The sequence below is a fragment of the Dipteris shenzhenensis genome, chromosome 5, assembly GCF_047967505.1.
Source record: "Dipteris shenzhenensis isolate YYH24624 ecotype China chromosome 5, Dip_SZ_1.0, whole genome shotgun sequence".
In the NCBI taxonomy this organism is placed as follows: domain Eukaryota; kingdom Viridiplantae; phylum Streptophyta; class Polypodiopsida; order Gleicheniales; family Dipteridaceae; genus Dipteris; species Dipteris shenzhenensis.
In genome coordinates, this window is record NC_141600.1 from 25,422,064 (window position 1) to 25,433,760 (window position 11,697).

An 11,697-nucleotide genomic window follows, 5' to 3' on the forward strand; every position below is an offset into this window, starting at 1 on the left:
TCAGTCTGTCCGTACTTGCGTCAGCCATCTGCACGGATCTGCGTCAGCCAGCCTGCTCCAGCCCTGCCCCAATCTGTTTCGTGCCTGCGCCAGTCCTGCAACAGTGCCGTACAACTGCGCCAGCCCTGCGTCAGCTGCTGCGAACCCTGCCTGCGTCAGCTCCTCCTGCATCGCACCTGTATCTGCTGACTGTACGGACATCGTACAGCCACGTCAGCACCTGTACGGCCTCCGTCAGCACCTGTACGGCCTGCGTCAGCAGCCGTACGGCCACGTCAACAGACCGTACGGCTTGCGTCAGCAGACCGTACAGCCACGTCAGCAGCTGTTCACCGCAGGATTTCGCACGTGTATCCGGTGGCGGGATCAGCGAAATTTGGGGATTCGTGGGCTTCCGGTTCGCGTTTCCAGCATCTCCGTCCGATAGCATCTCTCGGGACGGTTTTCCTCTACTCCATTCTCCTTTTCACTTCGGTTCAGTCAGTTATTTCTCTCAGGTTATATTCAAATCAAATTTCAGTTATGTCTGATTCTGCAAATCCCGAGTTCACCATGGGAGAGCAGGATTTGGATTACACTCTTATGGGAGAGGAGGATCAGGGTCTCTATGATGACCTGATTACAAAGAAGGCCTTCAGTGAATTTAAGACTGCTCTAGATGGCAAATTCGAGCAGGTCAATGCTAATCAAACGGGGTTGACACAGCAACTCCAGGGGATTCAAGCAACTCTCACCCTTCTGGCTAGCACTGTGCAGGCACTCACGCATGTGGATGCCATGGCTTCAGTGCTAGGCCCGAATATAACTCCAGACCCTTTTTCGGGCGACCAAAAGTCTAGAACGAAGGAGGTAGTTGACACTTGGTTACACAAGTGGCAGGTACACTTTCAGTTCCACCCATACCCAGATAAGAAGAAGATCCAGCTTGCAGCGGGGTTCATGTCAGGTAAAGCATTGCTATGGTGGAAGGAACTCCAGCCTAAGCCCGATACATGGACAGATTTTGAAGGGGTCTTCAGGAAGGAGTTCCTGAAGGAGGATGATTACGATATCGTTGGCAAGCTCAAAGCCCTCGATATGTCAAAATTAAACTTGACCTTTAAAGTTTATCTTCAAAGATTTCGGGATCTGCAAACCAGGGCCACTAAGATGGATCCAGTGACCTTGTTAGGTTTCTTCGTGGATGGTTTGCCAGATTCATATAAGTTGCAGATAAAGAACAACAAATGCACAATGTTGCAGGAGGCCATGACTTATGCGCACATATATGATGATATCATGGCCGGTGCCAAAGCAACTACAGTTTCCGACACGAGTGGAAAGAACAAACGCAAGTTCTTTCAACATACGACTGGTACTGGGGAGACGAAGTCTACGGACAACGCCTCTAAGAAAAACTTGACTCTAGCAAAGAATGGTAAAGCCCGTTTCCTTCGCACTCTGAGGCTCAAGAAAGAAGGACGATGCTTCTATTGCGAGGAGCGGGGCTACACAAAGAATGAGTGTCCCAAGCGCAAGAACCAAAAGTTGGTGCTTGGACCGAAGCTCCAGGCGGGTACTGGTACCAAGGCCAAGGGAGCGAACCAAGTCTCGATGACAGGTATTTCAGTAAATGTCATTACCTGCCCACTCTCTTGTAATTGTACTTTCAATACGTCGTTGTTTGGTTCCCATGATCTTTTCCGAGTTTATGGAGAAGTTATGGACCAACAGGTTCACATTCTCTTTGATCCGGGTCACAATTTTGTTAATTACAAATTTGTGCAGAAGATGGGGCTGTCCATAGTACCTAGCGACCACACCTATGAGGTGCAGCTTCCAGCAGGGAAGCAATTTTGGGATCGCAAGGTTGAAGCGCTTCCTATCCGGATTCAGGCCTACACGGGAGCTCTTACATGTTATGTTATGCATCTGGAGCATGTAGACTTGTTGATCGGAATAGAGTGGTTTAAAACCCACAATATTCAGATCGGATGGACAGAGCATACGCTTTCTTTTGTAGATAAGGACACCCAATTTTGTATTCAATGTGATAAAATTCCCTCTTCTCAGGGGCCTATTGTATCTGTGATGCAGCTTCGGAATATATTAAACACTTCTCATTATGATGTCTATTAGTGTGTTTTGATTCCGCTTTCTTCATTTGTTGTTTCTGTAATTAACAAGAATGAATTAAGTGTGTTTGAACACCGTGAATTGAGAATGTTGTTAGATAGTTTTAAGGACGTATTCCCAGCTCTCAACTGCCGGAAGGTTTACCTCCAGCACGGGCAGTAGATCATCGCATAGACTTAGTCCCAGGGGCTCAACCTATCAGTGTACCACCTTATAGGATGAGTCAGGTAGAGGAGGATGAGTTAGCTTTACAGCTTCAGGATTACCTGAATTTGGGCTATATCCGCCCAAGCAAATCACCTTGGGGTGCACCTGTCCTCTTAAGAAAGAAGAAAGATTCTTCCTGGAGAATGTGTATAGATTATAAACGATTAAATAAAGTGACAATTAAGAATCGATACCCTCTCCCTCGTTCTGATGATTTGATAGACCGTTTGGCCGGAGCGAAGTACTTCACTAAGATTGATTTGCGTACGGGTTATCACCAAATCCGTATCTATGCTAAACACATAGATAGGACCGCATTCTGGACTAGGTATGGTCATTACAAGTTCCTCGTATTACCTTTTGGTTTGGCCAATGCTCCTGCTACTTTTCAGCAGATGATGAACGATTTATTCAGGGATTTTCTGGGCAAATTTGTTATAGTGTTCTTAGATGACATCTTGGTATATAGTCGAACGCTTGAGGATCACATAGGACACCTTCGGGTTGTCTTAGTGTTCTAAGACAACATAAGCTTTATGCCAAGATGAGTAAATGTGACTTCTTTATGAAGGAGATCATTTACTTAGGACACAAGATTTCTTCTGAAGGTATTAGCATTGATCTGGATCGAGGTTTTAGAATGGCCTATCCCTCAGACTGTGAAACAACTTCGTTCTTTCCTAGGATTTACGGTATCTCTTCGGAAGTCTGTGCGTGATTATTCACATATCACGGCACCCCTGACTAACATATTGAAAGGTCGTGTACGCAGGTCTACTCAGTCGATCCCTTGGAATGATGCAATGAACAAGGCTTTTGAAACCTTGAAACTTTCTATCAAGGAAGCACCCGTTCTTGCATTACGCGATCCTACCCGGACTTATGTTTTAAAGGCCGATGCGAGTGATTATGCAATTGGGGCAGCTCTATTCCAAGAGGGCAGACCTGTAGCTTTCGAGAGTAAGAAGCCAGACGATACTCAATATCGTTGGCCCACACTTGAGAAGGAACTTTATGCTGTAGTATATGCTCTTAAGGTTTGGAGACACTACTTGTATGGTTCAAAGTTCTTTGTATTGACTAATCATTAGTTAATTAAGTATGTGTGTGATGGATCAAATTTGAGGGGAAGAAAAGCTAGATGGGCAGAATTAATGTAGGATTTTGATTTCGAAATACGTTATCGAAAGGGTTCCCTGAATAGTGTGGCGGATGCCTTAAGTCGAGTTAAGTTTGTAAATGCTTTGTCATTTACGGAAATATCCTCAGACCTATTTCAATCCTTGAGAGGGCTATACGCAACTGATAGTCATTTCAGTTCTTATTGGCAGAGAGTCCAGGATGGGAGCTTCATGGTTGACCAGGACTCAGGGATTGTGCCACCTACGGTACAGGCGGCAGGAGGTCAGTGGATGATTAGGAACGGCTTGCTGTTTCGGAATGAAAAGATTTGTGTGCCTGATGTTCTGGATCTTAAATCCAAGATTCTTTGGGAGTGTCATGATGCTCCTAGTGCGGGACATCCAGGTATACATAGGACTCTGTCTCTTGTGAAGCATACCTTTTATTGGCCTAAGATGCGTGCATTTATTGAGAACTATGTAGTAGGTTGCCGGGTTTGTCAGGTTACTAAGGCAGCACGCCTTAGAAGCGCGGGTTTATTACAGCCATTACAGATTCCAAGTAATAAATGGGAAAGTATTTCCATGGATTTTATTACTGGTTTGCCTCGAACGCGCAAGGGTCATGACTCCATTTGGGTCATAGTCGACTGTTTGACAAAAATGGCTAGATTCTTACCTACTAGAACAACTATATCAGTTGTTCAACTGGCTCACGAGTTTGTGGACCACTTGTTTAAGCTATATGGTTTGCCATCTGACATAGTCAGTGACAGGGACTCAAAGTTTACAAGTAACTTTTGGACACTTGTTTTTGAGAAGTTAGAAACTACTCTAAGTATGAGTTCCTCGGATCATGCACAATCCGATGGCAGTACAGAGAAGGTCAACCAGTTGGTTGAAGACATGCTTCGGGCATATGTATCTAAGAGACAGTCTTCATAGGAAGATTATCTACCTATGATAGAATTTGCTTACAACAGTGCAAAGCATTCTAGTACTGGTTACAGTCCTTTTATGCTTATGTACGGGTTTCAACCTAAGTCACCAGTTATGGTTGGATTAAAAGGGATTCGAAATGATGTTGCTAAGAACTTCTTGCCAGTAGACTGAAAGAAGTCTTGGGTGCAGATGATCAACTTGTTTCTCCTCATGAGATTATAGAAGTTACAGATTTGACTTTTATTCCTCACGAACCTGAGTGTATTCTTGAATTTTGTGAACGACAGATTCGTAATCGTACCATCACGGAATACAAGATCAAGTGGAAGGATCGTGTTGAGGAGGATGCAACATGGGAGACATTACAAAACCTCCAAAGAACATTTCCAGATTTTTTAGCAAACTTAGGAGTGAGTTCTTAGAGGAGGGGGAGTATGTCATGTGCACGGATTGATATCTGACGTGTACTAGGTACATAGGACTAGCTCAGGTTAGCCTGGGGAGGCTTAGAGCTAGGCAGGCTTGATTCTCGGGTTGAGTGGCAAGGGTACGAACTATTTATAGGTCTTTGCTATTTTTGGCGTCGGGGCCCGAGTCTATAAAAGGGGCCCAGGGGGTTTAGTTCTCAGTGTGCAGTTGGGAGCAAGTTTCGTTCCCAGGTGCCAGGTCTGTTCCTGGATTGAGTCGCGGACGCGTGCCTGCATCTTAGCGTAGCCCAAGGCCCAGTTGCAGATCCAGGGCTTCACAGCGCCACCTGGTGGTATGGGACACCAGGCTGGTTTGGATCTGATTGGGAGTTCGTGCCAGTAGCTTAGCTCGTGGTTCAGAGGGGACATCTTCTGATTTGGGATCACATCCCGTAGATGTCATGGTTGGGTGGTGAGCAGCCTGCTCAGATCTGACGTGGTGTGTGGTTGTTTTGCAGATCAGGGGTTTCAAGAGTGCTGGGATGTGTCAACAATAAAGCCTTCCCTGACATATACCCTGCTGCAAGCTGCATCTTCTTTTCATTTGGGTAAGGGTGAAACTGGAAGTGTACTTGCCACTTGTGCAACCAAGTACCAACCACCTCCTTGGTACGAGACTTCTGATCTCCGGGATAAGGATCTGGAGTGATAGTGGGACCTAATAGTGAAGCCAAAGCATCCACATGCGTGAGCGTCTGAATAGTGTTGGTCAAAAGTGAGAGTGAAGTCTGAATCCCTTGGAGTTGTTGTGTCAACCCCGTTTGATTCGCATTAACTTGCTTAAACTTTTCATCGAGAGTAGTGGTGAATTCATTGAAGGCAGTCTTCATAATCAAATCAGCGTAGAGGCCCTGGTGGTCGTCTACATGGTAATTCATATCCTGATCACCCATAGTGAGCCGGGGGTCTATTGAATCAGCCATGAAGAAAGTGGAGTAAGGGAAGCTCTGAAGGCCAAAGGAAAAGGAAAGGGAATCGTGAGGAAAGGGGTAGACAGCAGTGGAGACGGAATCCAAGAGCAGGCAGCAAGCAACGAATTGCCAGGAGATTGTGTCAGGAGGGAGAAACGGTGAAGCAGAGGGGTAGCGAGCTGACGAACTGGAAGGCGATGAGAGGGGGCTGTTCCGTACCGATTATTGCAGCGAACCAGCTGCGCGCACTCATGGGGCTTCGAGCTGGAGCGTGAGAGATGGCTGCTGAGACAAGAGCGCCATAATCCGGGGCTTATAGTAGCCTGCCCGCCCAAAAAGCACACCCCTACTTTTAGTAGGGCCTTTGCTTTTTTTAGGTTTCCCAGCCTGGATTGCGTCCAAACCACTCTCAAGAGACTGGCATCTGTTGCGCACCACTTCCTGCTTCTGCCATCAACACCCGCTCCCTAGTACTCATCCCGAGTACTCATCCCAAAGGATGCACGCAGCCTTCCATCCCGTCCTAGCTCTTGGCTTTCCCTCTGGCAGCTCGCTCCTCCTCCATCCCTTGCGCCATCCTCTAGAACTAACGATCCACTCCAAAGCTCTTCCCTACCAACCAACCTTTCTCTCAGCCTCTCTTCCACTCCACCCTGCTTCCTTCAAATTCCCCCCCCCCCCCCCATCCTCTCTCTCTCTCTCTCTCAGCACTTGTAGGGCATGAACATGAATTTCGAAATTGAGGCATACCTGGAGAAAATATCATCCAAGAGATTCCACCTTGCTTTGTTACGGAAATTATATTTATGATATATCTTGTTTTGGACATTATTATTTTTAGTCGAGTGTGACTATGGCAAAGTACTCCATAGGAGCGCACCGGACGCGACGGGGATCCTAGTGGATACTTTGTGTGGTTAGTTGGGGACGCCTGACTAGCTTGTGTCTTGCCATACTAGATGATCAGTATTGTGGGTGATTCCATGTTAATACTGATGTCGCTAGTGTTATTGGTATTGTGCTTTGAGCGCGGTTATGTTGGGATCGGTTGATTCGGTCAATCGATTGTTAATAACTAATGTAATTGGCGGCTTGAGTACAGGTGATGGAACTCATAGCGAGGATTGGAGTTAGTGCGAGGGTACCGATCGAGGTGTCGCACAGCGCATTATATATGGCCATGGGCCAATTTTGTATTTGTTTTATTATTGCAAGTTTGAGCAATATATTTTGTTGTGGACATAAATCATTTTGGGCCCTAAGATGGCTATGTAAAGCAAATCCCATCATTTTTGGATGAGAGGGATGGTTTCCCAAGCATTGAGGTGCTAGGTCAGGATGAGTCTGCTTGATCTATGGCCCCTTCTACTTGAAGAGTAGTAAGCTCTCTTTTCTCAGGGCAAGCTATGAGTCACTTTAGGAGGAGGTGAAGCACTTTTGACAGTGCACAAGAAAAGGCAAAGCAAGTGCTACAAATGCGGGAAGAATGGATGTCTGGCCAAAGATTATCAGTACAAAGGCAAAGCTAAGGACCAAGACTTGGAGTCAAGACACATCTTCCCAGTCAATTGGTTCCATTGCTAGTTAGTACCTATCTTCTAACAATGAGACTGATACAGAGGGCATGTGGGCAAGAGTGCGGGCTGATAACGGCCCCTATCAGTTGAAAGTTTGGCAGGAAAAGAAAGGGCATTTGGCCACAGATCGTTTGTCCAAAGGCAAATCTAAGGATAAGGACTCGGAATCAGGCTCATTTCCCCAGTTGGGTGGTGGTTCCAAGGCAGCAACGGTTGCCAAGGATCACCGATTAGTACTTGCCTTCTAACAGTAAGACTGTCTGTCTCTCAGCATGGATCACAGCCAGAGAGGCATGTGGGCTGATAATGGACTGCCTTCTAACAGTAAGACTGTCTGTCTCTCAGCATGGATCACAGCCAGAGAGGGCATGTGGGCTGATAATGGACCCTATCAATTGAAAGTCTGGCAAGCAAAGCAAGACTGTGGAGCTATGGAGCAGGTATGTTAGAGGTTTGTTGCTTGATATCGTAGAGACTATGAACACAGTAGTTCGGTCTTCGAGATTCTGTGTTCACCGAAGGATATCTATTGGTGGGTCCCACGGGTCATTATACTCATGCAGATTGGCATGGGAAATCACGCTGAGGACATCTCATTTGCTGTTTGAGGTGGCATTATGGCTCGAGGAACCAGGCTATTTGATGCTCTCTCTGAGCCTCGAGGTGAATCCAATAGGCACGCTGTTGGAGGGTCCGGTTGCATCTCCATCAGCTTGCTTCTTCAGATCATTGTGCTCACCATGAACTACAAAGACGGTGGTAGAGTGTGGCATCTCATAGTGAGAGAGGGCTCTATTGTGGATGTGCTCGCACAGAGAGGATAGGTTAGGTAGGAGGCCTAGTTAGGCTGGCTAGTAAGCCTAGTTAGGAAAGCTAGTAGGGCTGAGTTGGGAGCCCAAACCAACAGGGTGTGTTACTTGACCTGTTTGGTCGGGTCAAACCTGACCTAACCTGATCCAACCAGGGTTAGGTAAGCCGACCTGTTCGAGGTGGCATTATACCTGGATGATCCAGGCTATTTGGTGCTCTCTTCAAGGTGAATCTAGTAGAAGCGTCATTCGAGGGTCCATGGATGCATCCTCATTGTCTTGCTTCTTTAGATCATTGTGCTCACCATGAGCTGTAGAGAGGGTGGTAGAGTATGACATCTCATAGTGAGAGAGGGCCGTATTGTGGGTGTGGCCGCCCAGAGAGGATAGGTTAGGTAGTGGCTTTAGGTTAGGTAGAGGCTTGGTTAGGTTGGCTGGTAGGCCTAGTTGTGCAAGCTAGTTGGGAGCCCAAACTGGGCCCAAACTATGGCGGGCTTCCCGACTCAAACTTGACCTAGCCTGGTCGCCCTTGCTGGCCGACCAAGCTGCCTATAAAAGGCCCCGCCCCTCTCTACTCTCAATGTGACATCATCTAGGGCTACATGAAAGTACACATTGTATATGAGATAATGCCATGTGATAGTATAGTGGCGTACTACAATAAATACCCTATATCTGGGGCTCTAGAGCTCAGAATGGTATAAGCTACTGAATTAGCTCTATCTGTCTATGCATAGAAAAACTACTGATGCTAGAGAGAGAGAGAGAGAGAGAGAGGTCACCTAAAACTGGTACAATACATGAGAGTTAACATATATAATCCCCTCCATAGGTGCCCTTTTAACCCTCTTGTTCTAAAACACACACCCCACTGTGCCAACAATGCTAGCCCAGTTTTCCCCAACTTTCCATCTTACTGGGGTGTGGTGGCATGGTACTGGCTTATTGGAGGGTTGGGACGGTGTCCTGTTATACAATGCATGAGGGTTGAGTTTTTCAAAAATCTGGTGCATAAATGCTGCCTTGCTGGAATTTTTAAAGGTGGTATGTATTCATGTTTGTAATATGCACGTGTAAAGAGTTTTTGGTATTTTATACAAATTGTTGGCATTCTTGATTAAAGTTGGTTTTGTTGGCATATACAAGTACTAACAGAAACTGTAAATGACACACGATGTTGATTTTGCAGCTACCAAAGCAGTTGCAAGGTCCTTTTTTAGCTTCTGTGGAGAAAGGCAAGATACGCTCCATGCCAAACAAAAGCATGCCTGCCTTTCCTGTTCCACGGCCTGGGGCACTTCTTACGGGAGATGCATTCAACATGCGTCATCCTTTAACAGGAGGTGGGATGACAGTTGCTTTGTCTGACATTGTGGTTCTTAGAAACTTGCTGCGACCGCTGCATGATTTGCACAATGCAGCTGCATTATGTAACTATCTCAAAAAATTTTACACATTGCGCAAGGTACATATCATTTAGATTGCTTAACAGTATTTTTTAGAATGTTTTGTAATTCAATTTGTCTTATGTGCTATTGTTACTTTGTATTCACATGTAATCTTGCTGATTGAAAAACTCTTAACATGATGGCAGCCTGTGGCTTCAACTATAAATACATTGGCTGGTGCGCTTTATAAGGTGTTCTGTGCATCACCTGATCTGGCGATGAAAGAAATGAGACAGGCTTGCTTTGAGTATCTGAGCTTGGGAGGAGTCTTCTCAACTGGACCTGTGGCTCTCTTATTGGGCCTTAACCCACGCCCAATGAGCTTGGTAGCACACTTTTTTGCAGTTGCAGTTTATGGTGTGGGTCGTCTCCTTGTACCATTTCCCTCCCCCCAAAAATTATGGCTTGGAACACAATTGCTCCTGGTGAGTGGCTGTTCTTTTTTCCTACTTTGAAGGAGATGATACATTGATGCTATTAGTATCAATTAGGTCAACTATCATAAGCACACAAAAAACTAAAGGTTTCTGTATGCATTAATCTTGCCAGGGAGCTTCAAATATTATTTTCCCATCATTAAGGCTGAAGGTGTCAGACAAATGTTCTTTCCAAATACAGTTCCTGCATATTACAAAATGCCCCCTTCTGAATCCATCAAATCTATTGATGGAATTTGAAGATATTGGTTGACCCAACCTTTGAAATTTGTTGCAATGACACGAGAATTTACTGTCCAAATTCTCAAGATGGTAACTCTTCTGAACACTGCATATTGCCATGATATCAATCTGACAATGGGAGGGCAATAGAGATTATCTCCTCTGTCAGGTGTAGGTCCCACATGGTGATATATAGATGATGATCAAAGAATCACTCTCAGACACTTTCTTGATTCTGGGACATGTGTAATTTAGGGGAATGCTCTGCTATTAGGCGCGCAAAAAACTCTTTAAATTAGAAGAGGCTAATTTCAATATTTGATTGAAATTTGAGTTTTGCTATCGTTTTCTCGACATATTACAAGCAGCAGCATTATGTAACTATCTCGAAAATTTTGAGCTTTGTATTGAAAGAGGCCAAACATTCAATCCTGCTCATTTCTTCCATTTGTAACTAATGTCCCAATACTGCGCCGTGAAAGAGATTGGAGTGGAAATTTCCAGAAGGGGGTTGCAAGCAAAGTTTTGTAAGAGGAAGGCAAAAAACTATGTCAATATTTTTGCATTTCCTGAGCATCTCAGAGTTTGGAGAGTGCCTACAGGATGCTTGTCTTGAACCTAATCACCAAATTTCAGAAGTTTTTCTTCTCGCTTTGGTCCAGTCTGTTATCTATGAGGCAATCGAATCAATTACAGGCAGAAAGACCTATCACTGCTTTGCTTCTAGCAGGCGTCTAGCAAGCCACAAGCAGGTTCATGATGTAATGAATAATCGGATCGTGAATCCAACACGCTCTAGAGATTCAGCATCATAAAATGAGCTGTGTACAAATGGCTCTTTTTTTTTTCTCTTGAAATACAGATGCCCCTCCAAGTATTGAGATGAGTTGTAACTTTTGCTCCGATCAGCTAGCCAAGGACATTAAATAAGATCTGGTTGATTGATTTGTGTACTGGTTGAAGGGTTCAGCTGGTTGCCCCTGCATCACGAAATTGATCATTCTGATCTTTTCAGCTACCTTTAGTGCATTGATTGACAGGGTTTATATCATTCTTCATTACGTGGTCATAGAGTTACAGGATCTTGGCATGTCTTGAAATTGTGTGGTGCCTTCTATAATATAATTTTTCGGGTGCTTTGATCGCATATCAGTTTGTTTCTAAGTCTTCACTTTCAAACTGTCCATGGCTTCTCATTCAGGCCATTTCAGTGATGGACAATTACGTTGTTCTCGATCCCACGATTTGGGAGCCAATATTTTATTCATGCTTGCACCATAGCCACTGAACAGAAGCCTGCTAAAAAATTTCAAATTTCTACATTTGCAATCTTTCTTAATAAGAAAAGTCTGCTTTGGGATATAGCACGAGCATATGAGCATATGCTCGTGCTATTTCAATGGCAAATAGAAAAAGCTTTTAAAGTTTACTTTATATAGTT

The 11,697-nt window shown here is 44.9% G+C and overlaps 1 protein-coding gene across 1 annotated transcript; it reads left to right on the plus strand.

Moving 5' to 3' along the window:
• Positions 1-9,393: 9,393 nt before the first annotated feature.
• On the plus strand, positions 9,394-10,555 carry LOC147901792 (squalene monooxygenase SE1-like). The gene is made up of 3 exons (XM_087374311.1): positions 9,394-9,614; positions 9,744-10,022; positions 10,147-10,555. Exons 1-3 carry the CDS (start codon positions 9,399-9,401, stop codon positions 10,285-10,287), a joined length of 636 nt encoding a protein of 211 aa, XP_087230437.1. The 5' UTR covers positions 9,394-9,398; the 3' UTR covers positions 10,288-10,555.
• The last annotated feature ends 1,142 nt before the right edge of the window (positions 10,556-11,697 follow it).

What these genes read in the sequence shown, in the direction of transcription:
- LOC147901792 (XM_087374311.1), top strand. Translation starts at nt 9,399, where the DNA reads ATGCCAAACAAAAGCATGCCTGCCTTTCCTGTTCCACGGCCTGGGGCA. An exon ending in AATTTTACACATTGCGCAAG is followed by an intron (nt 9,615 to 9,743) that starts GTACATATCATT and finishes ACATGATGGCAG; the next exon opens with CCTGTGGCTTCAACTATAAA. An exon ending in TTGGAACACAATTGCTCCTG is followed by an intron (nt 10,023 to 10,146) that starts GTGAGTGGCTGT and finishes TAATCTTGCCAG; the next exon opens with GGAGCTTCAAATATTATTTT.